At 48.8% G+C, this 27,289-nt stretch overlaps 1 protein-coding gene across 7 annotated transcripts; it reads right to left on the minus strand.

Moving 5' to 3' along the window:
• Positions 1 to 3,368: 3,368 nt before the first annotated feature.
• ZMYM3 (zinc finger MYM-type containing 3) lies at positions 3,369 to 27,166 on the minus strand. Of its 7 annotated transcripts, XM_031675262.2 has the most exons (28): positions 27,053 to 27,166; positions 26,541 to 26,672; positions 21,170 to 21,348; positions 19,575 to 19,852; positions 16,314 to 16,996; positions 15,324 to 15,367; positions 14,933 to 15,005; positions 14,228 to 14,522; positions 13,814 to 13,991; positions 13,241 to 13,459; positions 12,795 to 12,945; positions 12,446 to 12,561; positions 12,190 to 12,276; positions 11,908 to 12,058; positions 11,499 to 11,671; positions 11,131 to 11,296; positions 10,363 to 10,460; positions 10,118 to 10,280; positions 9,725 to 9,840; positions 9,413 to 9,587; positions 9,083 to 9,229; positions 8,346 to 8,449; positions 7,828 to 7,996; positions 7,377 to 7,528; positions 6,654 to 6,768; positions 5,882 to 6,136; positions 4,964 to 5,081; positions 3,369 to 4,843 (listed from the first exon to the last, which is right to left on the minus strand). In XM_031675262.2, exons 4-28 carry the CDS (start codon positions 19,580 to 19,582, stop codon positions 4,651 to 4,653), a joined length of 4,149 nt encoding a protein of 1,382 aa, XP_031531122.1. In that variant the 5' UTR covers positions 19,583 to 19,852; positions 21,170 to 21,348; positions 26,541 to 26,672; positions 27,053 to 27,166; the 3' UTR covers positions 3,369 to 4,650. The 7 variants fall into 7 exon arrangements, with proteins under 7 accessions (XP_031531122.1, XP_015106183.1, XP_072812755.1 ...); XM_015250697.3 differs by lacking the exons at positions 19,575 to 19,852; positions 21,170 to 21,348; positions 26,541 to 26,672; positions 27,053 to 27,166 and adding an exon at positions 18,375 to 18,446; XM_072956654.1 differs by lacking the exons at positions 19,575 to 19,852; positions 21,170 to 21,348; positions 26,541 to 26,672; positions 27,053 to 27,166 and adding an exon at positions 18,195 to 18,362 and having other exon boundaries at positions 9,725 to 9,837; positions 14,933 to 14,999.
• Between the last annotated feature and the right edge of the window lie 123 nt (positions 27,167 to 27,289).

Genomic DNA, 27,289 nt, shown 5'->3' on the forward strand with positions numbered 1-27,289 from the left:
TCCCTGTTTCCCCAGGACCACCTCCCACCACTCCTCACCCTTTTCACTGTGCCTTCTCCACCTCCTCTGCAGCCCAACCACCCTTCCCTGAAGACACTCCCAGGTCTCTTTTACCTCTGTACCTTTGTGCGCACCGATCCCTGCAGCTCTCCTCTGCCTGACAAACTGCCCACTCCTCATGAGAACCTAGCTCCCATGTCACCTCTGTAGTCTTTTTTGATTTCCTGGGATGGAAGGAGTAACAATTACCTTCTACCTTGGTCATCTTATTGGCAAATGAGTCTTCACCAGGGTCGGACTAGGGTGAGGCAATCCAGGCACCTAGTGTGAAAAATTTAAGGAGCCACTCACTCTCCCAGTGGTTCAAAGGCCAACCCTGTACTCACATGACCCTGGCAATGAGTGTCTTCTTAAACTTTGCACCCTAAGTACCTTGATTGTCTCACTTCAGTCCCAGCCCTGGTCCTCCCTGACTGAAAAATTCTCAAGAGCAAACCTCAAGTTCTTCCTCATCTTTGTATCCCTAGTGATTAGCACAAGGCTGGGCAAAGAGCGGAAATCTAGTCGAACAAATGACACCAAGCCCTTCTCTGTTCCAGTAGGTGACGGAGGTAGGAGAGCCAGATGGCTCTGAGTCCTGCTGAGGATGGGAGAAGGAGAAAGCAAATTAATAGACTTCATCCTGGCCTGGAGTATGAGGATAGCTTTTCATCAGGTGGTTCTGTATCTGGGACCTGGTAGATGTGGGGCTCCTCATACTTCTCTGATCTCTCCTTCTCAGTTCCTTTCGCTGGTTAACTGGAGATATTCTCCAAGGTACCATTTTTTGGTCCTCGTCTCTCTCCATTTTCCCCTGAGTGTTCTTGTCCACTCCCAGAACTTCAGCTAGGAGCCCTGTGCAGATAACTTCTAAATTGACACCTCATGCATTATGCTAAAAGAAAGACAAATATTGTATGATATCAATTACATGTGGAATCTAAAAAAGCCCAATTCATAGAAACAGAGAGTAAAATGGTGGTTTGCAGAGGGTGGGGAAAGCTCGGGGATGTTTGCTAAACAGTACCCTTCTAGTTCTAAGATGATTATGTGTGAGGATCTGATGTATAGTATGGTGTCTATGGTCAACAATACTGTGTTATATAATTGAAAGTTGCTACAAGACATCTTAAGTGTTCCCACCACAAAAAAGAAATTGTCATTACATGACAGGAGGTGTTGGCTAATGTTACAGTGGTAATCATTCTGCAATACATGTGTATTAAATCAACACACTGTACATCTTAAACTTATAAATGTTCCATGTCAATTATATCTTAATGAAGCTGAAAAACTAGACACCTCATCTCTCTTTTAAGCCTCAGACCCATATTTCCAATTGCCTAGGATATACAATAACATCTACTATCAGTATTGCTCTTTCATGTCCACTTTCTCATCTAATCTTTGCAACAATTCTGTGAGAAAGTCAGCGAAGAATAGGAATGCATTTTTAGGGGAGACTCAGAAAGGTAGGCTTGCACAAGTTTCAGTGGCAGAGCTATGATTAAAAACTCAAGTTTGGGTGCTCGACCAGTCAGAATGGCCATCAGTCAAAAGGCCATGAATGATAAATGCTGGACAGGGTGTGGAGAAAAGGAAACCCTCCTACACTTCTCAGTGGAATGTAGTTTGATGAAGCCATTATGTAAAACAGTATGGAGATTCCTCAAAAAACTAAAAACAGACTTACCATGTGATCCAGCAATCCCACTTCTGGGTATATATCCACAGGGAACTCTAATTTGAAAAGATACATGCACCCCAATGTTCATAGCAGCACTGTATACAATAGTCAAGACATGGACACAACCTAAGTATCAATCGACAGATGACTGGATAAAGAAGTTGTGGTATATTTATACAATGGAATACTACTCAGCCATAAAAAAGAATAAAATAATGCCATTTGCAGCAACATGGATGGACCAAGAGATTGTCATTCTAAGTGAAGTAAGCCAGAAAGAGAAAGAAAAATACCATATGATATTACTCATATGTGGAATCTAAAAAAAACAACAAAAGGACACTATAAACTCACCTACAAAACAGGAACAGAATCACAGACATAGTAAACAATCTTATGGTTACCAGGGGAAACGGGATGAGAAGGGATAAATTTGGGAGTTTGAGATTTACAAATGTCAGCCACTATATATAAAAATAGATTTTAAAAAAGTTTTTTCTGTATAGCACAGGGAACTATGCTCAATATCTTGTAGTAACCTTTAATGAAAAAGAGTATGAAAATGAATATATGTATGTTTATACAAAAAAAATAAAGCTGGAGAAGGAAAAAAAAATCCTCAAGTTTGGGTGTTCTTTCTGCTATGCCATGTTACATAGCCCATGACATAGATGGTTCAATGGAGTCTCAAACCCAACGTGATCAAAACCTCAAACTTGTTACCAACCTCCTCTGACCCCTACTCCCCAGCAAAAAACAAAACAAACAAAAACAAAAAACCCAAAACAAAATAACAACAAAACTTTGTCCCTACATTTCCCAACTTGGTTAAAGGTGTCCCACTTTCCCAATCATCAAGTCTAGAAACCGGGCTTTCATGCTCTGTTCTCTCTTCTCCATAGCCTAAGGACTTGACCTTCAAAATGTCTGAAACTCATTTTGAACTCTTCCTCTCTTCCTTCTCTAAGCCCACAACCCCCATCGAGGCCTCCAGAATCTCTTAGCCAGACTCCTTTCACTGAACTCCTGGCCTTCAGACCTGCCCCACCCCCAAGCCTTCATTTCATTCTAGGGAATCTCCTCCCTAAGGCAACAGATCTGATCCTGTCATTCCCTGGTTGGAAAATCACAGCCTTTGATTGTGCCGGTCCCCCAACCCCTCCCACTTATTCTTTGAGGCCCAGGTCAAATGCCACCTCCCTCAGTGAACTTGCATTGGATAAACTTGAAATGAGCTCCTTATTCTCTGCTCTCCCACAGCACGAGGTTATTTATTTCATTCTGCCTGTCTTGCAACCGACTGGTCTGTCTCCCCTCTAGCCTGGGAACCTGCTGGGGATAGGATCCTGGTCTAATTAATCTTCGTCTTCTCTCAAACATATCATATAGGTCCTTAAACACAGTAGGTCCTTCACAGACAGCTGTTGAATACATGTTTTCCCTTAAGTGTTTGGAAACTGGTTATAACAAGGACCCTATTCCCAGTGGATTCATTCAGTGAGGAGGGTAGAAATGATTGGCAAACTGAGGTGGGACACCTCACTTCTTTACACCCTGAGAGATGTGAAGTTGTTTGGCACTGCTCTTCTATCTCCCTCACCCCTCCAAACACTGCTCTCCCTCCCCCAGAGAAGGCAAAAGACAATTTTAACTCTTTATTTGAAACAAACAATTCCAGAGACAGAAGGTTAGTCGTGACAACAGCTTCTCACTACAACACAAGGGCGGGCATGGCTCACTGAAGGGACAGGCCAGGCGCCTCAGAACAATATATACAATTTAAACAGTGGCTAAACTGGTGACAGTTATAAAAACACAAAAAGGAGGCTGGGGAACAGCAAAGCCAACAGGGAAAGAACTGGGTACCCCCTTTGCCAGATGCTAAGAGTTTTCTGGAACTACAGAGGCAAGATGGGGCGGGGAGAAGATGGAGGCAGTGGGAGCAGGACCCATGCCCACAGCTCCTCACCTATCCTTTGACCACAGATTCCCATCCTGCATGACCCAGGGCCCCCCACAGGCTTGGCCTGGCTCTTATGATGGGGGAAGAACAAGAGTGGGGAACCCAGCCCCAACCCGAGTCAGAAGGTAGTTTTTGCCTTGGGAACTCCGTCCACTGAACTAAAGGGAGGCAGTTACAGAAGGGGGCTAAGCATGTTGACACCATGGCTCATGCCAACCTAAGATGGCAGAGAGAGACAAACACAAAAACCAAGGGGACAGGAGTCTGCTCCCCGTACTTAGAGTCATTCTCTGCCTTTGAGGAAAAGAAAGCATTTGGAAGATACTTTCATTGCAGCACCAAGGGCTGGTGCTTGCGGGGCAGGGGGAACAAGGTGGCGAGGGGGTTCCAACAACCAGTTCTCTCTTGGGAGAGGAAGAGTGTCTAAGCTCTGTATTTTAGGTAAATGGTCCCCTCATTACTTTCATAGTTTATTTTGAATCTTTCATCCCAGACCCTTCAGAGTGGTACCAGGGAAGAGTAGAGAAGGAAGTGGGCAAGGGGCAGAGAAGGCAGCTGGGTTCTTCCCTTGGCCAAACCTAGGAACAAGGGCCTTTACCTATGTGAGACGGGTCAGAAAACTCAAAGCCAATAGGATCACCAGAGCTATTAACACTCCACCCAGAGTCTGGCCCCAGGAGAGGGGTTGACTCTGCAACATGAAGGAAATGGCCTAGCTGGTTTTTGCCCATCACTGGGAGACCAGTCCCTGAGTCCAAAGGACTGGGGCCCCGTGGTTGTCAAGTGGTTTGGGAGAAGGTAAAAGCCAGGGATTCCTAGGGAAGGCAGGGAATGGATGAGTAGAAAAGGGCAGTCAGGGCCCTTCAGGATGAGGAGCATTGGTTCCAGGGCCAGGTGCCCTGTGGGACGCGGCCACGGGACAGACATTGGTGTGAAAGATGGATACGGACAGCACATGGGCTCAGTCCAGATCTTCCTCCCCGGGACGAGCCAGCTCCTCATAAATCTCACGCACAGCCAGGATGCGATTGAGCATGCTCTCCAACATGCTGCGGTCCATGGGGATCACAGAATACCAGAGAGGGGACTCGGCGATGCAGGACCGCTCAGGTTGCAGGTAGAACACATCATTGCGAGTCCGGAGGCTTTCGGGACTGCAATGGTGGTGGTGGTCAGGGGTGGGCAGAAGGCGGAAGGACAGAGATCAGTACCTGGGCAAAGTAGAGCCTGTGGGTCCCCATGCAAACAACATTCCTGCAAGTCTGCCAACTCACCATTTTGAGAGATAGAATTCATAGAACTTGACAGGGCAGCGGAGGGGATTCATGCGGTTCTCGCGCTGCTCTAAGATGGGGGCTTCATCTTCTCTCTTCCGTTTCCCAGGACCTGTGTCTGTAGAGGAGGCAAGTGACCAAGACTCATTAAAAGTGCAGTCTCGTCGAGACTCCTCCAAGAGCACAATGCAGGGCATAGGGGTGGGGGTAAGGCCTCGGGACACAAAATGCAGTCCCCGTGAAGAAACAGGTAGAAGAGTCAGTCAGTCTGTCCGCACCAACCAAACATTCTGGAGGGTGTTGCTCTGCAGTGCACCCTGGTTCTCAAGGCTAGTTTCTCTCTAGCATCTTCCCCAGGTTGATTTCCTGAAGAGGTGGTCTCAGAAGTTACATGTTCAAATTGACAAAATGGACCCTACTGCAAGATTGGGCTCACCTTCAGGGATAAATAGCGATGGCCCCAGCCCCCAGCACGTTAGTCCTGGTGGAGGCTCAGGTCTGGAAGGGACCCTGGGACCTGATTCCAGGGCCAGAATGGAAACCAAGGTGCTGTTGCAGTTACATCCACCAGCAAAGAGCCATAGAAAGCCTGTCATTCACTCCTTTCAACTCTCCCCCACAGCCAACCACACCCAACAGCTTTCCACCTGTCCACCACTCCCCAGAAAAGCAGGCGAGCAAGGAAATTGTTCTGAAATGAGGAAGGGCAGGAAATGGGCAGCTGAGTGACCTCCTGTTGATGCAATAGCCAGTATCCATCAGACTGAAGGACTGGCTGTTTTGATCTTTTCTATAAACTCAGGAACGGAAGGATAGGGAAGCTAGTGGCAATGGAGAGGGCCAAACTGGTGGCATGGTGGGGCATGGCAGGGGAAAGTAGAGAAGGGGGGAAAAGCCACAGAGGGGGCAGCCTCGTACCTCGCCCTTTCCGCTGGCGGACTGGTGCGTAATAGCGGATGCTCACCACCTTGGTGGTGCCCCGAGGGGTGGTACACTTGCGGGACTGCCGCACCACATTGGTGAAGGAGAGCTGCATGTGTTCCTCAGCTGTCTGCAGCCCAAAAAACTTAGTGTTGAAGAACATGAGGGTGTTGAGAAGAACGAAGGGTGAGTAGACGCCCAGCTGTTTACACTCCCAAAGGTGTTCTTCCTCCACTCGGGAGAACACCGTATCTGCAACGGGCAAAGAGGAGAGGCTGGTCAGGAGGGATAGACCACCCAAACCAGACCACTTCTGCTCCCAGATGCCCTGTTCACAAGCACTGAGCACACCAGACTCGTTTGTAAGGGACCACTGTGTGTGAAACCCCGAAACCCCACTACACTGCACAGGAGGACGGATGTTTCTCTACAGTTTCCACCTGCATTTGGAGCTTCGCTCACCGTCCTCAAGTTTACCAGCAGGTTGATGGAGACCTTGAGGAGTCCCACAGCCTTTTCTTTTCTTTCTTCACTTACCACTCAAACCCTGGTCACTTTTTGGGGGCCCAGAGATAGCTCTTCAGATCTAACTCTTTATCCCCTCCCCAAGTTCAAGTACAAGGGCTCGGCTGCTAGAGCTCTAAACCCTGAGGCACCCAACTACACTCTTTTGCCCTCAGACCCTTTGTGAAGAGTGGCAGCCCAGATGTCCTGGGACTTGGAGGAAAGGAGGGAAGGGTGTAGGGGTCGCTAAGTCCCAGTCCCTTACTGTTGGGGAGGAGTGTGGGTTGCCAGGTACTCAGAGACTTGTTGAGTTCTTGAACGAAAGTCAGGTAGTAAAGGTCCGTGAAAATGTTCACCATTCGGTTATTTTCCAACAAGTACTGGAAAAAGAAAAACAGACATACATAGAGCTAGACTCCAGGCCCCAGACGAAAGACCAAGAGGCCGAAGGCCCCAGGCACAGTGACCTTGACAATTAGGAGACAATGGGAAACAGTTGCTTGATTGAGTGAGCCTGCGTGCTTTCCCCTAGGGATACCTACAGCTCCGCGGTACCGAGGCCTTGCTGGAAGAGGAGGGAGTTTGGAGGAGATGGGTCACAGCTGCTTCTTCACAAGCCCAGACTCTCTTGTCAGCTAATGCATGACTGGCCTCTCCTAGTGGGAACTAAACCTTACCGCCGCTCAGGGAACCCAGCTCTGCCCATCCTTCCCCTCCTAGAGTGGGTTTGAGGGTGACAAAGGGGACTTGGAGAGCAATGAAGACAGCTCCTTGGCCAACAGTCCTGGAATGCAGCCTTTGATTTTAGAAGCGTATTGCCCATATCTTGTCCTGTCTGGAGCTGGAGCTGAAAGGCAAGCTGCCTGTTCAGGGTAGGAACAGGGTAGGAACCTCAAGCTGAGGAACAGGGAGTGGGATGGAATTATTTCTGAGGGGACCCTGCGTGCTGTGTTGAGTGATGGCCAGTGGGGCAGGGGGCGAGGGGTACCTGTTGGATGCCAAGACACAGATAGTAGATACTGTCAGGTTCGTATCGTTCACCGTTGGGTCGAGTGATTTCTCTCACAAACTGGGCCAGACCGTAGTTGAGCTCAGCAGCTGAACAGGCCAGAATATCCTCTTTGATACGCATAGGTTTGGCTGCAGTGATATACAGTGGAGGTGGATGGGATTAAGACAAGTCCACATGGAGAATTTCATTTAGCTCCACCATTAACCCCTTCATCCCTCAGTCACATCCAGCTCCAGAACAAACCCACTGATTATACAAAGAGTCTTCAGCCTGGAAACCTAGACAGCATCTCCCCTGATTCTGCAAGTTCTCCCCATCTTCACAGGTTACCCTTAACTGATCACAGCCTGATCACTCATAGACATCTTGAGCTGAATCACAGCTCTGCCCCTTCTCCCCTTCCCCTCCACCTCCCCTGGGTACTTACGGCCAAAGCGCAGCTCATCACCCTTGCTGGTTTCTCCATTGGCATATTTTGACTGCACCCAGCACTTCCAAGCATTGACACCGTAGGAATAGTTGAGTCCAGTACAGCTAGGCTGGCTGCTCATGGAGTCCCGGGAACAGCTCTCTGAAAGCACGAGCCGCTTTTGACCCTAGAGGGGAAGAGAAAGGAGCAGGTGGGTGAGAGAAAGGTAGCAGGGGTAAGGCCAGGGGCACCACGGAAGCTAGTCAGCTCAGTGTCCGCCATCAGGGGACAGGGACTGATGGAAGAACATAGCCAGCTTCCAGAGCATAGAGCCCCAGCAACAGCTCTGATGACCTCTGATGAACTGGTGAGAGAACAGAGTTTGGCTGCATCTTAGCACTCACGGTGGTGGAGAAAGGAGGCTCGAGAAGGCCAAACTCAGGCTGGCTGCCTACTTGGCTACAAAAGCCACCCACCCCCGCCCGCCCTTTGAGCCTCCATCCCTCTTCCGTGGATACAGCAGCCCCAGCCCTCACCTTCCTCATAGTTCGGGGAAGGTCTTGTTCAGTAGACACGTCCTCTGGCCCGACCAGGCCACAGTCAAAGAGGAAGTCTACACTGGGGTTAATGTCCAAAGGATCTGTTAGAGGGGAAATGAAGAAGAAATCAATTTCTGAAGCCCTCAACACTGTGGTCTTCCCACCTGACCCCTGCTACTTGCCCAGGAGACTTGAGAGGAGCCTCCCAGACAGCTTCATCCTACTCACTAGGAGTCGGCAGAGCTATACACTGGGAATGTGCTCAGAGGCACAGGCACACAACTGACAACAATGGGGATATTCCTGACACTGCTGAGCTGCACGCTTAGACATGGTTAAGACGGTCCATCTTATTTTATGTGTTTTACCACGATTAAAAAAAGCAAGACTCATAAACAATAAGTTTATAGTTATAGCACAGGGATCTATATTCAATGTCTTATAGTAACCTATGGTGAAAAAGAATATGAAAACAAATATATGTATGTTCCTATATGATTGAAGCATTGTGCTGTACACCAGAAATTGACACAATATTGTAAACTGACTATACTTCAATAAAAAAGGTAAATAAATAAAAACCAAGACTCAAGTGTAGAAGAGTACACCTGTCCCGGTATTTCTGGCACTGCTTTCTGGGAGAGTCTTCTGTTCAGGGTCACACTCGGGGTCACAAGCAATACTCCTTTCCTGATGGTACTGTACTCAGTGGGCACGCTGTGCATCCTACTCACTCTTGGGGAAGTCCGCCTCCAAGTCTTGCCCAGGCTCATCTAACACGTTGGCCATCTTGACAGCCATGGCCAGGACATCATCCCGAGCTGGCCCAAACAGGTCACAGTCTTCCAGAAGTCCCTCTGCACTCTGGTTGCTCACCAGATCTGGGAGGCAGAGAGGCTGGCTTAGTCCCTGCAGCTCTTGCCTGGTGCCTTCACAGGCTTTCAGGGGCTGATCCCAAATATTCCCCGCTTCCGCCAGGCTCAGAGATCACCACTCTCCACCCCCTTAAGCAGAGACAGGCTGGGAGCACCCCGCCTCCCTCATCACCACCTTCCATGGCATACCACAAAGGTCAGACGAGGCCTTGTCTAACTCCTCAGCCTCTGCGATCATTTCTGCCATAGCCAGGATGTCAGCCTCCAAGGGGTTGGAAGGGATCTTCACCTTCAGCTCCTCGATAGTCTCCACAATCTTGTCTGTGCTCTCCAAGGTAGTGGGCAGGAACATGGGCACAGGCACCTGGAGGAACAAATCCCAACTAAGCGCCAAGAACCACCCGGTGGATGAGAGGGATGGCTGGTGGGAGGGAGAGGGAGGGGCGGGCCCCCAGCCTGGGAGGGTAACGGAGGGCCCCGCCAGGGAGGGCGGAAACTTACCGGGATAGGCATGGAGAAAGGCACCGGGACTTTCTGGCAGTACAGATGCATAGGCACTGGCACAAAGATGGGCACTGGGATGGGCAGCACGATCACCTGCGGCTTCCACTCTTCTGCTGACAAGAAAGGGATCTTCTCAGAGCCTCTGCTGGATGGGTCACATCCGACCCAGGACCTGATGCTTGTCTGTCACCCCCAAAAGTGCTAACACATGCTCAGTGTCACAAAACTGCCCTTGAACCAGATGTTGAGAGATAACTCTGGGATTCTAGAACAACAATATGTGGGACACTTCAGCCACCTCAAGAAACCTCCTCGTCCAGCTCCCAGGCACAGAGCTGTAGGACTAAAACTAGGGAATACAGCCCGGGGCATCCAGGTACCCCCACTCACCTGTCTGACTCCCTTTGGACTTCATCTCCACCTTGCAGGAGACCCCCCGATTCTGCATCAGTGGCTTACACATGGCGGCTTTGTTTTTGCGGGGTGTTGCTGGGGGCGGTGGGGGTGGAGGAGGGGTGGGAGTAGCAGGGGCTGAGCGGGTCTTCACAGGGATCTGCAGAGACAAAAGAACATGAGTGCCACCAACAAGGGCACCCTCCTCCGAGCCCATCCTCCCTACTAGATTTTGCCCTGACCTTGCCCAGATTCCCATTTTCCTCTGTAGTCTTCACGGTGTTGCTGTTCTCCACTTTGGTTTGAGAGGGTGTCTGGGGCTTCGCCTCAGAAGATTGACCTGTAGATCAAAACAAACAAATGCTCTCACCTGCTCATCTGAGGAATCAGCTCTGTTTTCCCAACCCCAGTTCCAGGAGAGCCTCATTAAAGAGGAACACCAAATGTAAATAGAGTTCTAGAATTTTTCCCTCCACACCACCCAGGTCTAGTCTTCTCTAGGTCCCAGCACCAGTGGCCAACAAGATTCTTTGTTTCCTGGCTGCCAAGAAGGATGAAGATTAGTGTTGTTTCCCCAATGACCCATAATTTGAGATCTTCCACTGAGATGGCCCTCAGGAGTTTGGTAACCCTGGAGTGCGGAGGGGCCAGGGTAACATTCTGGAAATGACACCAATCTTCACTGTCACTAAAGGTAGAGCTTCTGCTGACACTTCCTTCTCTCTGAAAACGAAACCACAGCCCCATATGCTCCACCCTCCCTGGGGTAGGTACTCATTCCCTAAAATATACCCCTTACAGCAAATCAATAGGCTCTAACTCTAAGAATCCTTAAAGGAGACTCCTCTAGTACCTGTACAGTCCAGAAGCTAAAAGAGGACACGGTACCAGGAGTTCTGGCCAGGGATGAGGGGAAAGCAGGAGAGGAAGAAAGCAGGAGAGGGGCTGGGCCCAGGATTAGAAGTGTCGAGGCCAGTCCTAACAAAGCGTGCCCCCTACCCGGGACTCACTGTTCAGGAGGCTCTCAGGCCCACTCTGGGTATCCAGGTTGGGTTGGTTCTGCTGGCTATAGAAGCGCAGCAGACACTGTTGGTTGCAGAAATGACGGATCTGCCCGCGCCAGTGGATGGTCTCCAGCAGCTTCCCCTGGCGCTTACAGGCATGGCACCGGGCAGCCTGAGGGTGTCAACAAGATGGTCAGACCTGCCTCCCTCAAATGTGCTGAGCCCTTTGCCCTGGGATGGGACGTGCTGCTCCCCTCAGAGGCTGGGCCACCTGGAGCCCCCTCCCTGGAGATGGGTCCACACCCTGATTGCGGCACAACAGCCCTCGCTCCCTGCTGCCCTCTCCCTCCTCTCTAATGCACTGCCCCCCTTACCTTGCAGTACCACAGCAGGTACTTGCTCTTACAGTCCTCGCTGCAGAAGTCCCAGGTGCTGCCGTCCAGCTGCTCAGTGACTCCGCGCTGGCACGTCTGGGAGCAGTAAGTACAAGTGATGCAGCACAGTCCCAGCTTCTTAGTGAAGTCCTGTTTGTACAGCAGCACGCAGCCTGGGAAGAGGGTGAGGGGGAAGAGTCCAGAGACACAGAGATCTCCAGGGCTGCGAGACCCAACCTTTTCAAGACAGTACACCAGAAACGTCTAACAGCCTCTCATGCCCAAAGCCTTAGGATGGACGGGGTAGAGCATCCCGAGTAGAAGGCCCTTGCCCCACGGACCACATTCCAAGCCCTCCTCCTTAATCTACCATTCTCCCCAGCCCTCTGCCCCTTCCCCATCTCCTTACCTTCGCTGCAGAAGCTTTTCTCCACCCCACTGAATCGGAGTTTCTCATGGAGGAGTTTCTCCTGCCGGCAATGCTCACACTGGGACACCACACCCCGCAGGCGCTTGAAGTCCTCACAGCAATCACGGCAGCAGAACTGGAACACCTGGTCCTGGGATGGGGGCACAGGGCGGGGAGGACAGGGCTGTGACATCTGGACCTGACGAGAGCCAAGTGGAAGGGCCTCTTCAGACCAAAGTCTGGTCGCATGGCAAGATGTGGGTGGTGGGGGGGGGATCTTACCTGCCAGTCCAAGACCTCAGGCTTGCCACTGAAGAGGCTGTGGCAGTAGTGACAGCTCAGGTGAATGCCCCCCTCGGGGCTTGTGCGCTGGAGGGAAGGAAGACAAGTAAGGGAAGGGGCGAGATGTGCGTGGTGGGCAGGGTGGGGGGAGGGGAAGTCAGGCTCATTCTTTGCTCTGCCCAGGCCTACCTACCCCAGTTCTCATACCCTCTCTATGCCGCCACACCCTTTATCCCTGGTCCAGGGTCTGGAGTACCTGGAACTTGGTCCAGCAGCTGGGGCTGCAGAATTGGTAGACTGTGCGATCAACCTTGTTGTAGTAACAGGGGTCAGAGAGGCTGCGGCGGCAGAAGCTGCAGGGTCGGGGAGGGCCTGGGGCATAGAGAGAAAAGGAGAGAGCGGAAGAGAGAGAGAGAAATAGAGAGAGACAGAGAGACAGAGAGAGCACACAGAAGGTGTAAGGCAGTGCAGAGACGGAACAGGAAATCCACGGGAAGATGTGGTTGGGGCCGAAGTCGGGCAGCAGGGGTTACTTTAGAAGAAGGGAGTACGGGAGGTAGGAGGAAGGCCAGCAGGGGTCTCAGAGAAGAGGGCTTTGCACCTACCAGTGAGCCCTGCCTGCTTCACTTTGTAAGAGGTGGTACAGCACAGGGAACAGAACAAGCTGGTCTTGCCATTACGGTCCACATGGGATAGCATCTCAAAGTTCTTACACAGGGTCTTGCACCAGACACATGGGTACACCCGTGTGTTTTTCTGTGAGGATGGGGAAGGAGAGGCTGAGGCTGGATTTGTCCCTTCACTTTTATTTTTTAAATTTTTAAAACATGAAATATTTCAGGCATACAAAAAAAAAGTATAGATGATGATATAACAAAGACCTGTGTATATCCACCAGCCAGCTTCAAAAATAAAACATAACAGATACAATGGAAACCCCCTTTATTTGTTTTATTTATCCCAGCCCTCGACCCATCAGGCACCTTTATTTATCACCCAAGAACCGCACCCCCTTCCATAGCCCTCTAATGCACTACTCCCTCGGCCCCACCTTCTTGTACGCCCCCAAGCAGGTTGTGTTGCAGAACCGCTTTTGTTGGCCCTCGTGGAAGAGGAGCTCGGGGCCAGGGCTCCCGGTCTTGGTGTAGATGTAAGCGCCGCACTGGTCACAACAGTTGGTTTTCAGTCCCTTGTTGGCCCGGAATTTGGAGAAGCAAGAATCGCTGCAGAGCCGGTGCACCACGCTGCCATTGCTGACCTCGTGCAGGACCTGCCACACACACACACGCACACACACCCTGAGCTAGGGCCTGGCCACCACCACCCACCCAGTGCGAGGACGGCCCACCCCACCTCACCCTAGACCTTCACAGCAGGCGGTGGGCCCAGGGACCCCTCAACCTGCACATCGGGCTGCCGACTTGATGGTGAGGTCCTGGGAGGCAAGGAAGGCCAGCTGCACACATCCTGGAGAAGCTCTATCCTTGGATCCGCTCCCTCACGATAGCTGCCTCCCCTCCCCACTCCCCTCTTCCACAGGGCCTGGCCCCTGCAGCCCCAGGATTGCAGGGGCCGCTCAGGGCTGGCCAGGCTCTGTAAAGCAGCCCCCATTGAGCTTCCTCACCTCTCCCGTCTTCTGGCATATACTGCAGCGGGTTGCATCAGCGGGATCCCCAGACTGGGGGAGTGGGCGCTGCTGCTGGGCCTCATACAGGGAGAGACAGACAGACGTGCAGAACTCGTGGAAGGAGCCTCCTGAGCCAGTCTGTGCCACCACCGAGTCCTTGGTGTTCCAGATCTCCCTGGAGGGGGGTACAGGTTGGTGCATTCACTCGTTCCCACCCCTCACTTCATCAGCCTCCACCCCTCCTCTAGGATCAACGACTCCAGAACCAAAGTACTCTTGGACCCCTTCCTTAAACTGCCCCCCTCTCCCAGTTCCACTCTGCTAGGCTCTGGCCAACAGAGTCTCCATCTCAGCTATCATTCCCAGCCTGATCCCTGCCCTCCCCACACCCTTGAACGAATCCTCACGTACTTCTTGCAGAAGGTACAAGTCTTTTTGCCGGAAGGCTTCTTGGAGAAAGTGGTGAGGCAGGATGAGGAGCAGAAGAGCTGCGGCAGCCCCTTGCGCTGGTAGGCCGTCTGGCCCTTCTGCAGCGGTGTCCGGCAATGGGCACACGTCATCTTGGTGCCAACCGAGGAACGCCCAGCCCTCTGTGCCACACTCGAGCGTAGGGACATGCGAGGAGAGCGCCGGGGCCGAAATGGCACAAAGTCCTCATCATTGGGGTCATCTACCATGGCATCCGAATCCTCATCTGACACTGGAACTGAGGGAGTGGTGGGGGGCAGGGAGAAAGGCTGAGGGACCAGGCCTCTGGTCATCACCTGACCAACAGGTAGATCAGCTGATCCTGAGATCCCAATCCCTGTGGTTACTGGCTTTACACCTCGCCCCCCCCATTACATTGGCATCTCCAGCCACCAGTGTCACTCTCCCTTCGTTACTCTGTAACCTCCCAGGGAGGGGCAGGGTGGGACCCAAGTGAGAAGATTCGGGGGACAGGGATGGCAGAACGGAAATAGGAAACTCCATTCTCACTGCTTGTTTTCAATTTCCCCCACTGCCCGGGATTCCCATGCCAACCCACAGCGGAGATAGGCATTTCACAATTCAGGAGGCAGGAGACCTGTGGCCCGCCACATCCCACACCGTCACACATCCTCAGGTCCTACTCACTGCTCTCAGTGGAATCCACAACCTCAGGTTTGGGAGGCTCTACTCTTCTAACGCGCTCGCTTCTCTTCTGCACCTTGGAAACATGGGGAGGGGAGGAAAGCTGACACCATGGGCAGGCTAAAAGGCCAGCTGCACTACTACAGGGTTTGAGGGGGGTACAGAGATGGGAGGGGGAGGGGAGGGACCCCTGGCCCAGCCCTTAAGGAGGAGGGGAGAAAAGGAGGCTGGACTTTCTCCTTAAGAAGCAGTAGACACAAGCACTCCCTCCCTCCTCCTAACTCTCCTCACACACACCCTCCACAGAACAACATCTGCGAAGGAAAATGAAGGGTCTGTCCTTCCCAGAGCTATAGGGGGAACCAGACTCCTTTCAATCCCCTCCCCCCCTCACCCTCTCAGGCGGCTTCTCACTCGCCTTCCCAGTCAGGCCATCTCCTGCAAAGGAAGCAGAAAGCAGCCTAAAGCTTGAGCCTGCCCTCACCACCCCCTCCCTGGCCCAACCCCCGCCTCCATTCCTAGGGAAGAACTTACTCAAAACTGAAAGGGAAAACTCAAGTGCCTGTGGCTTCTTGGGGCCCCTCTCAGGGTTACCTCGAGCTCTGCACTAAGTAGGGGGGGGTGCAGCTATTCTCCGTGAAAAAAAATCCTACCTTCCCACCAGCTCTCTGTCCCAATCGCTGGGAGGTAAGGGAACACAGGTAACACACCTTTCATCAAGAATTTAGTTTACCAACAGAAACAAATGCAACCACCCAAAGGTAGCAAGGGGAAAAGGAAGCATTAGCGTATGGGTAGGTTCCCCTGGACTCAGGTGGTTATATAAGCCCTAAGACCCTGATCACAGCCTGGGAGAGACACACCACTAGGCAGAATTGGGGAGAAACCAGAGCCTCTCAGGTCTAGGCTGGCCCTTCTCTATCGGAGACACAATCCTAGGCCCTGCATGTTTACCATTCCTCTGAAATCACTATGCACTTGATGGCTCCAGAACCTACTTATCAACCATTGAACCCAGAAACCCCACTCTCATCTAGAACGAAACAGCTGGAAAGATCTTAGAACCAAGAAGCCTGGTGTCCTCCACAAATCCTGAAGGAAGGACCCTGGTACCAAAAGCCCACTGGGGCAAGAAGGAAACCTCTCCCGCCAAATCCACTCTTCCCAACCCACCCCAGTCCTCCCCCATAGCCACTGAGCTTCCCCCACCCTCCTTTCCTTAATCTTCTTCACCCCCCACTTCTCCTTTCCAAACCCCCAGCTCCTCCATACACGACCCTACTCTTATCTCTCCACTCCCCCACTTCTTCCCCAAACACACAGCCACCCTCCTTACCCCTACCCTCTCCCCAGCCTTGACTTTCCAGCTGATTAGGCAACCTACCTGGCAAGGAAGGGTGCGCAGGGGGGCTGGGGCCCCCAGGTTTGGTCTGAGAACTGTTGATTCCATCCCCCAGAGTTTCTCCCACCGAAGGGCTGGGGGGGCCATTTGGGCTCTGTGGCTGCCCTTGGGGAAGCTCCTCCTCCTGCCCAGGGGAGCCCCTTCTCCCTGTAGCTATGGAGGTGGTCTCCTCCTCTTCAATATGTGGGGACTGCAGGGTTATTGGAGAATCTGGAGCCAAAGGCTCTAGGAGGCCCTCCGGTGAAGAGGGATTTGCCCCAGCCCCTGGGTCAGGTGGCACCACCTCAGGGGTCTGGCCCCCTGGTCCAGGCTCTAGGGTCTGATCTGCATCCCATGCAAGGGTCCCCTCGGGACCATGGTCCACCTCTGGAGGAGAGGGGGCTTTATAGAGCAGCCCCCCCAGCCCCAGCAGCTCAGTGGCTCCATCCAGGACTCCAGGGTCTTTTTCCAGGCCAGCAGGGGTATCAAGCAGGTCCAGGGCTCCTGAGGATGGAGAAGGGCCAGGGGGGGCCCATCCTCGAGATGGGGCAGTCTGGGATTCCAGTAGATCCTCTCCAAATTCCATGTCTACTGGAAGGTCTCCAGCCAGGGGCTTCTCTGGCAGGGTCAATGGGTCAAACGGACTGGGGAAATCACTGGGGTCCATGAGGATGACTGGGTATGTGCTGTAGATGAGGGGTAGAAGAGGGGGCAGAAGAGGTGGTCTTTGCCAGAATTCCTTCTCATACAGGTTCTGGGACACACCCCATCATCCACTTGGATTTCTCCTGAATCGCCCCCACCACAACCGACAAGCATTTCCACAGGCTCTAGTCCAAATGACCACTCCCCCCCCATACAGCGCCCCCTGTGGGGAGAGGCGTTCCCCGCCCTGGCTCTGGGCCCACACTCGCCAGGCAGTCCATCGTTCCACCCGCCCGCCTACCCCTCACCACCCCATTGCAACTCCCAATTCCCCTCCCCCTCCCCTTTAGCCCCCCCAACTCGAGCTGACCGCCCCCTTGGAGTCTCCTAGGGCCGCTGCCACCGGGAGCCTTTCCCGCCCCCGCGATCTCAGTTTCTCTCCCCTTCCCTCTCTTCTAGAGCCCCCCAGCTCCCCGGTCTTTACCCACCCTGCCTGGCCCCACCCCCCCTCCCCGCGTAGCATGGTCCTCCCTCAGCCCTTCCCTCGCCCCCACAAACTGCCCTTCTTAACCCCTCCCCCCCCAGTTACCTTTCAGGGTCGCCCACTTCCTCAGCCCCCGTCCCCGTTTCCTATTGCTCCCCCAGTCCTCCTTCTCCTGTTGCCCACCCCCCACCTTAGGCATTTACAGGAAGACATTTTGGAGCTACGATTTCTCCTTAGACCCCCCTCCCGGCTACTGCGAGATCCCGCCTGCAGGTTCGGTTCGGCTTGATAAGGCCCGACCCCTACCTGCGGCAGGGTTAGTGTATCGGCTACAAGCCTAGAACTGCAGACAGCGACGGCCCCGCGCTCCTTCTCCACCTCCCTCCCTAGCAGCCGGGACAGGGGTCGCGGCCCCTTTAAATGGCAGCGCCGCTCACAGCGCCCAGCGCTCTGCACCAGGCGGGCGGGCGGCGCCAGCAACCAACCCCATTGGCTGGCTCGAGGAGGGGGCTCGCGAGACAGCGCCGGCCCCCGGCGCGAGACTCCCAGCCCAGTGGACGCCTGGAAATTGCGGAGTGGAACACAGGCACTGGAGCTGGAGCTGGAGCCCCCGCCCGGGGCCCCGTTAGTTGAAGAGGAAAAGATAGCCTCTGGAGCTTGGAAGCCAGCCCCCGGGGAAGGCGGCACCCCCTTTCCACCAAAGGGCCGAGTACACTAACCCACAAAAAACAGATCTACGCACCTGCTTCCCTTACCTGGCTCAAGAGTCTGGCCCCCCGTCACACCCGTGCCCGCCCTACCTCCTGGAGCCCACTCTACCCGTGATCCCCTCCTCTCATTCAAATGGTTCCCGGTCCCCTCCCCCTCCCCGTGTCTCTCTCCGCTTCCCACTCGTGTTCAACCCCCCGGCGTCCGCCCCCCTCCCCAGTCCCTACCTACGCCATGCAGCAGGCGCCTGCCAAGATTACCCTCCCCCCAACCCCACCTCTCCGGGGCCCGCCCCCTGGCCGACTGTTGAGGTAATGAGTGACAGCCGAGGGTGGGGGGAGGCAGGGACCCAGCCCTCACGTGCCCCTCCTCCCCTTGTCTGCAGCCTCGGGCCCCACTAAGCATTCTGAGACTCATAGTTGTGGGGTGTCTTAAGCTTAGTCTCCAGCCCCCCAGGGTGGGTTCAATGGCTCTGGCTCAGTGACAACGCCTTTGCAGCAACCGTTACTGCCTGCTGACCCCCAAACCGGGTCCTGCAAAGACACTCCCCCACTCCTTAAACAGTCTTAGGGTAAGTTCTGGGATCTTCTCCCTGAGTCTTCCTGCAGGAGCCCCCAGCGTTCTCTCTTCAGTAGTTTTCCTCACCGAGGCCGACAGCTCTCCTTCCTCCTTTCTCTCTGTGTCTCTGTCTCTGTCTCTGTCTCCCTCCCTCCCTCCCTCTCTCTTTCTGTCCTTGTCCCTCTCTCCCTCTCCCCCCTCCCTCTCTGGCGCGCACTCTCTCTCAGGGTCTCTTTTTGTCTCCGTCTCTGTCTCTCAGCCTCTCTTAGGCACGAGCACGCACGCGCGCACACACACACTCCCCCTCCTGGATGGTCCTTAGCATGTGGGTGTGGCTGGGGTTGAAGCTAGAGAAGTGGGGTAGGGGGAGGGGGCATTAGCATTAGGCCTAGTGGCTTTCAAAAATGTGTGCCAGGATCCTTTCTCAGTTAGAGCACTTTACAGTCCCCCGCTCTCCACTTCCCTCCTCCAACCCCTAAGGGCTGGAGAGTATTTAGTATCTGAGATACTGGGAGAGGCTCAGGCTGGAAGGGAGTCCCGCCACATTTTTAGGAACACGTAGGTTTGGTGTCCAGTGCCTGCTCTGGCCTGCCTTTTTGCTTTGGGCCTTTCTTCCACACTAAGCCTCTCCTAGCCTTATAGTCCTCGGGAGTTTTATCCTCCCTCGTCTCATTCAGTTTCCCAGAAACCTTATCCTTCCTGGCTCCCCCCCATGGCCTTGAGGGTATCTTTGCTCTCTCCTATGTACAGTGATAAAAGCAAGAGTTTTTCCCCTTCAGGTTTCCGCAACCCAGCTTCCCCTTTATTTTAACCAGTGTTCTGTGTACCCATCTCCCACTTTCTGCTTATTTCTATGTCCCTGTACCTACTTTTGCATTTTCAATTTGTTCCATAGCAGTTGGGCCACCTTGTTCCTTTGTATTGCCTGCCCTTCTCAACACATGCTTGGATCCTTGGCAGCTCTGGCGGTGGAGAATGCCTGGTTTCAAGTCGAGGGGAGACAATCTAAAGGGGATTGATGGCGTATTCAGAGGCAGTGCGTGTGGGTTCTGGAGACAGACCAGGATTCTAATCTCGACTGCCTGCTTATTAGCCAGTTGACTTTGGATACATCACTTGTCGAGTCACCAGGTCTTATTTTTCTCATCTTTAAAACACAGAGAAGAAAACAATTTAAATGTACAAATAGGGGATTGGTCAAATCAGTTTTGGTTGTATTCGTACAATGGATGTAGTCATTAACAACCACATTTTAAAAAATGATTGAGGCAGAGCCCAGAGGATTTTTAGGGCAGTGGAGCTATTCTGTACGATACTATAATAGTGGATTCATGTTATGATATGTTTGTCAGAACTCATAGACTGCACAGTATCAAAAGTGAACTCTTACCTAGACTTTGAGTGATAATGATGCAGGTTCATCAGTTGCAACAAATGCACCACTCTGGTGGGGGATGTTGACAATCAAGGGAGGCTGTGCATGGGGGAGGCAGGGCGGGCAGGGAGTATATGAGAAACTGTATTTTCAGCTCTATTTTGCTACAAACCTAAAACTGCTGTAAAAAATAAAGTCTATCCAAAAAATGACACATGAAAACATTCCTGATATGTTACATTTTTTAAAAGGAGTTCAAATATGATACTAACTTTGTAGAGAAATTCTATATATCTGTATGCATAGAAAGAAAGACTAGAAAGAAATACTGGAGATAATAATACCTCATAGGGATGCTGTTAGGATGAAGTGAGATGTACACTTGCCTGACACATAGCAGGTGTTTAATAGATACTTGTTACTATTATAATTATAAGAGAAATACAGCTGACATGGTTTGGGTCTTTACAGCCTGGAGCCTTTATGTCCTTACAAGAAATATATATTTTTTCTTTTTGACTAAGCCAAGAGTGCCCACAGTTGATATGTCTAACTATGTATAGCTACAGATGAAAGGCTCTAACACAGAATGGGCTGATGGGGGACAGGGGAGTAGAGGGAGGGTGTTGAGTAAGAGTGTGGCCTGCAATTCAACACTCATATTCAGCCTTGTTCCAGTTATGGCATAGTACTCAATGCTATTACTTGTTATTCACCACTTATAAAGCACTCTTAATTAAAAGTGCTGAAAGCACTGTAAGACAGGTTAAAAACTCAATCCCTGTCTTCATGAGAGCTCTTTCATTTTAATTATATGTATATTTTTCTGATTACAAAAATAGAAATGTTCACAGTAAAAATTTTGGAAAGCATAGAAAGTCTAAAGAAGAAAGCAATGATCACTTTTATCCTACCTATCATTCCTGGAGATAACCACTACTCTTTTTGATGTATCTCCTTCCAGTCCTTTATTTTCTTTTTGCATACATATCTTTTACATAATTAGAATTATCTTACACAATACGTTCTATAACATAATTTTCATGGCTGTATATTATTCCACATCTGCATGTGCCATGCTTTACTTACCTGCTGCTGGATGTCAAACTTGCATCATTTTTTCATGACAGGCGAGTCTACATATAACTTGATCAAACAAATGGAGGTAGTATTTGGCAGCCATTTGATTAGAATGAGGTTCACTCTGTAGAACCACCTCCAGAAACACATGGATTCTTGTTTAATGATTTATACCAGTCTAAAGTACCCTGGAATGAAGAAGGAGAAATGTGCATTTAGAGGAACATTGGGGAAATGGTACACTATGAGTTCCTCAACAATAGGGACCAGTTCTTACTCATCTCTATCTCCAGCATCTAGCATAGTCCCTCATGTGTTTATCAGATGAATTGGTTGGTGAATGAATCAGGAAGGGGGGAACAAAGCCTCAATAAACTCAAATTGCAGTAATATTTCTGTAATATAAGGCTTAAGAAGGAAAGAGATGAGTGAAACAAGTGGGGAGCAAAGGCAGGCAGGCAAAGATAAGGAATCTTCATCTTTATCTTTAAAAAGAAGGATAAGTGAAATGTAGTCAAATAGCACCTATTCCTCATCAGCAAGTCCAATGGTGGCAGTCTGACTTAGTGTGATCCTGACTACACTCCACTCTTTACCATTTACTCTGTCCTGTCCAAACATCTCTCTCAGCTAAGAAGGCAACATACCCTAATTTACTCCACAGAAGTTCAACTGACTTTATGAGACACATGCCCTAGGGTCTATGTGGGTCCCAAGATCTCCACAGGACTTTCTGCTATGGTGCTGTCCCTTGGGAAATCAACTTAGGTTAATACTACTTCTTCAGGTCCCACTGACACTTCTTTTTTTTAATAAGAGCTTTACTGAGATAGAATTCATATATTATACAATTTGGCCATTTAAAGTATATGACTAGGGGGAGGGTATAGCTCAAGTGGTAAAGTGCATGCTTAGCATGCATGAGGCCCTGGGTTCAATCCCCAGTACCTCCTCTGAAAGTTAATAAACAAATCTAATTACCCCCCACAAAAAAGTTAAAAAGATAAAGTGTATGACTTAATGGATTTTAGTATAGTCACAGATCTATGCAACCATTAATTACCACAGTCGATTTTACAACATTTTCATCATTTTTAAAAGAAAACTTGTACCCTTTAGCTATCTCTCCCCATCTCCCCATTCTGCAAAGCCTTATGCAAGCACTATTTCACTTTCTTTCTCCACAGATTCACCTGTTCTGGACATTTCATTTAAATGGAATCATACAATATGTGGTCTTTTATGACTGGCTTTTTTCACTTAGCATAATGTTTGCAAGGTTCATCCATGTTGTGGCATGTATCAGAACTTCATTCCTTCTTTATAACTGAGTAATATCCCATTGCATGGATACACCATGTTTGTTTAACCATTCATCAGTTGATGTACCTTTTGGCTATAATGAATAATGCTGCTATAAACATTCATTTTTACAAGCTTTTATGTGAATACATGTTTTCAGTTCTCTTGGGTAAATAACTAGGGGTGGCATTTCTGGATCATATGATAACTTTATGCTTAATTGTTTGAGGAACTGTCTTCCAAAGTAGCTGCACTATTTTAATGCCATTTACAGCAACATGGATGGACCTAGAGATTATCATATTAACTGAAGGAAGTCAGACAGAGAAAGACAAATACCATAATGATGTTGCTTATATGTGGAATCTAAAAAAAAGATACAAATTTTATTTACAAACCAGAAATATACTCATGGACATAGAAAACAAACCATGGTTACTAGTGGGGAAAGTAGGAGTGGAGGGATAGATTAGGAGTTTGGGATTAATAGATACACATTACTGCATATAAAACAGATAAACAACAAGGACCAATTGTATAACACAGGTAACTATATTCAATTTCTCATAATGAGCTATAACAGAAAACAAAGTATGTATATATATATATAACTGAATCTCTTTGCTGTACATCTTAAATTACTACTGTAAATCAACTACTGTTCAATAAAAAATAAGAATTAAAAAAAGTAGCTATACTATTTTATATTCCTACCAGCAGAGTTACAGTTTCTCCACATTCTTGCTAACATTTGTCATCTGATTATTCAAAATCCATATTTTTAGATCTTCTTGAATTTCTTTTAACAATGTTTTGTAGTTTTCAGAGTATAAGTTTTCTACTTCTTTTGTTAATTTTTTTCCTAAGCATTTTATTCTTTTTCATGTTATCATAAATAGAATTTCATTTTCAAATTCTTCATTGCAAATGTATAGAAATACGATTGAGATTTGTATATTGATCTTGTATATTGCAACCCTGCTGAACTCATTTATTAGTCCTAATCATTTTCTTAGGGGATTCCTTGGGATTTTCTATATACAAGATCATGTCATCTGCAAGTAGAGATAGTTTTACTTCTTCTTTTCCATTTTGGATTCCTTTTATTTCTTTTTCTTGCCAGTTGCCCTGGCTAGAACCTCTAGTGCAATGTTGAATACAGGTGGCATCCATTTATAGTTCTTAAGACAGTCTTGCATACTAGGCCATTCACTTGTTTGTGGGGGGAGAGGTAATTTGGTTAATTAATTTAGTGGAGGTATTAGGGATTGAACCAGGACCTCGTGCATGCTAAGCATGTGCTCTACCACTGAGCTATACGCTCCCCCTTTCACTTTTCTTTGATGTTACCTGTTTATCTAGTTACTTGATCATTTACTGAGGACAGAAATCATCCTTAGTACTGAAAACCCCCATATTATTATGTTTAGTACCTTGAAATATTCAGTAAATATTATATGATTGATAATGATAATTAGAAAACACTTTGACCTCTCAGAGCCTTGCTTTGAACCTTTTGCTCTGTTGGCTGGCTCCTCTCACCTTAAACTCAACTTGACCAAAACCACACTGATTGACTTTCCCTCCAATGGTGCTCTGCCTCCTCTCTTTCCAAACCTGGTTAATGGCAATACCAGACAACCAGGCACCCATACCAGAAACCTGTGAATCATTCTAGTCGTCTTCTACTCCTTACCCTCTACATTTAACTAAGTCCCCTTGATCCTACCTTCTAAGTATGTATGTATGTATGTATTTATTTATTTATTTATTTGCAGTGGGGGGAGTGGTAATTAGGTTTCTTAATGTATTTTTAAATTAATTTTCAATTCAATTTTTTTAGTGGAGGTACTGAGGAGTGAACCCAGGACCGTGCATGCTAAGCACACACTCTACTGCTGAGCTATACCCTCCCCCTAAATATTTAGATTTGGTTTCCTCTTCTCTATCCCTGCAACCACTGTCTTAGTTTAGGACTTCCTCATCTTTCACCTGAAATTATGATTGTATCCTAAATGATGTCCCCATCTCCTAGCTTATCTCTTCCAATCTTTTCTATGCACTGTTGCTGGGGTGATTGTGGTAAGCTGAATAATGACCCCCACCCAAAGATACCTGTGTCCAAATTCCTGGAGCCTGTGAATGTTACCTTATATGGCAAAAAAGTAGGACTTTGCAGATGTGATTAAGTTAAGGATCTTAATGTGGGGAGATTTTCTAAGTGGTCCCTAAATGTAATGACAAGTGTTCTTATAAAAGAGAGGCAGAGGAAGACTTGACATACACAGAAAAAGAAAAGGCCATGTGACCACAGAGGCAGAGATTAAGAGTGATGCAGCCACAAGCCAAGGAATGCCAGCAGCCATCAGAAGTTGAAAGAGACAAGAAAGTCTTCCCTAGAACTTCCTGAGGGATCATGGACCTGCAGACACCTTGATTTCATCCCAATGATACTGACTTCAGAACTATGGCTTCCAGAACTGTAAGAGAATAAACTTCTGTTGCTTTAAGTTACCAAGTTTGTGATAATTTTTTACAGCAACCTCAGGACATTAATACATTGATCTTTATGCAGTTCAAACCTATCATACATGGAAAAAATTTATTCTCTTTATCTCTGTCTCTCAGTGTCTTTGCCTCTGTCTTGCTCTCTCCCTCTCTATATGAACACACACATATGCGTCTGTGTATATCTGTGATAGATCGTCTGGAAGAAAATATACCGAAATGTTAACAGTTATTTCTGCATAGTGGGAATAAATTATTATGATTTTTTACACTTCTGTGTATTTTTGAATTGTTCCCTCAACAAGCATATATTACTTTTATAATCAGAAAAAAACCCTTCAATATCTCTCCATCACCTATGAAATAAAAAATCCTCAGCATGGCACAGGCCCTTAATTATTTGGCCTATGCCTTTCTCTCTAGCCTGACTTCCTGTCACTCAGCCTCCCCACTTCTCTTCAGCCATGACAAATTACCTAAAACATAAGTCATTCTGACTCTGACCCTTTGCACACTGATCTCTGAGTCTGTTAAGACTCAGTTCAGGGTGTTCTTTTCTATGAAACCATTCTCAATCCACTCAAGCCGAGCTGCACTACTTTTACCTCTAATATGATACTATGATTTTATTTGCCTACAGTACTGAAATTGTTTCCATTAACATTTCTCTGCTATGTTGTGATTGCCTTGAGGAGATAACACCAAGGTGCATTTTATCTTTTGTTATTTTAGTTTTCCAATGGTGTAAACAACTGATGTGATTAACAAAGAATAAGTTCACTAAAATGTTATTGTAGCTTGTTTGTAATTATGTATTTTTTCACTCCACAGACACAAAAACAATCATGTGGGAGTCTAAAATATTTGATATTAAAAGTCCTCATAGATCTTTATGCATTTATATGGAAAGACAGCTAAAGTACTTTTTAAGTGAGAAAGTCATGGCTCAGAAATGTATAGCTTAATCCTACATGTATAAAAGGTATAAACTTTTCTGTTTGACCAAGACAGTACAAACATAAAAAATAGAAATGCAAGAATGTAGTCATAATTGTAACCATTGTTTGTAATGGGTACACGGAGACTTTTCTTTTTTTACTCTTGGGTGTTGATTTTTTTTTTCTGTGAGCAGGGAAAAAAATGCCTTTTTCATAACAGAGGTATCCTTTATTCTCAAAATGGGAACCATTTATCTGGATATGTCCAATATGGTAGCCACTAGCCATATGTGACCATTTAAATTTTAGCTAATTAAAATTAAATGAAATTAACAATTCAGGTCCTCAGTCACACTAGTCATATTTCAAGCCTTCAATGGCCACATATGGCCAGAAGCTACTGTACTGAACAGAGCAGATATAGAACATTTCCATTGTTGCAAAAGATTCTATTGGACAGTGCAGATCAAGATCACTGAGTTCCCACAGAAGATGGTGCCAGTTGGGACACCCTGAAACCTTGAATGTTAATTAATCAGTGGGAATTAACTATAAACACCTATCACTTGTGCCTTGTAGCCCTGGATTAACCACAGGGCTAATAGGCATTACTGAAAAATGAAGGTGATTACCTGATTGGCATCCTGTGGAATACAGAATCAGTCTTCTCTGGAGGCCTACTATGTATCCATGGCAAAGATGACACCTGTTGAATCTCTCAGTAAATCATAGGAACAATAATGGTGTTTGGACTGCTGGGTTCCCTGGTTACCATGGAAACGAAAGTGCTAGTTACAATTCTGTGTAATCACGCAGACTAAAGTATCGATCCACCCTCCCTTCCCCCACACTTTTCTATAACCGTAACCATAGTGACGACTATTTCGGTTGGGCTTCAGGAGTAGACCTGGCAGCAGCAGAAGCAACTAGAAATCCGATTAAGTAAGGAGTGTCAGAGTGCAAGCCCTAATGAGGAGTGTGAAAAAAGAAACATGGCGGGGCACTTTTTCAGAAGGAAAAGGCTAGATCAACTACGCTGAATACAATGACATTGTTACTCTTGCTGCTTGCACAGGCGCAGTGCAGGGATTCTCAGAGCACGCCTACGCGCACATTTTCTCGCCTTCTCTCTTTCCACTTTCACCTCTCTCCCTTTTTTCCCCCTCTCCTTTCCTCCTCCCATCACTTGGTCTTTCAGTCTTTCCGTTAGTCCGTTGATGTCTCTCCCTCCGACCCTCCACCCACCTATTGCTTTATCCCCCTCCCCCCTTCCTTTTCCGTCTCTAGCGGACGCAACTTGCGCATGCGCATTCGGTATAAAGCTTCGCTCTTTGTCCCCATCTGTCGTTCACACGAACTCAAGTCTTTCGCATTCAGTAGC

This window comes from Vicugna pacos, chromosome X, assembly GCF_048564905.1.
Source record: "Vicugna pacos chromosome X, VicPac4, whole genome shotgun sequence".
Lineage (NCBI taxonomy): Eukaryota > Metazoa > Chordata > Mammalia > Artiodactyla > Camelidae > Vicugna > Vicugna pacos.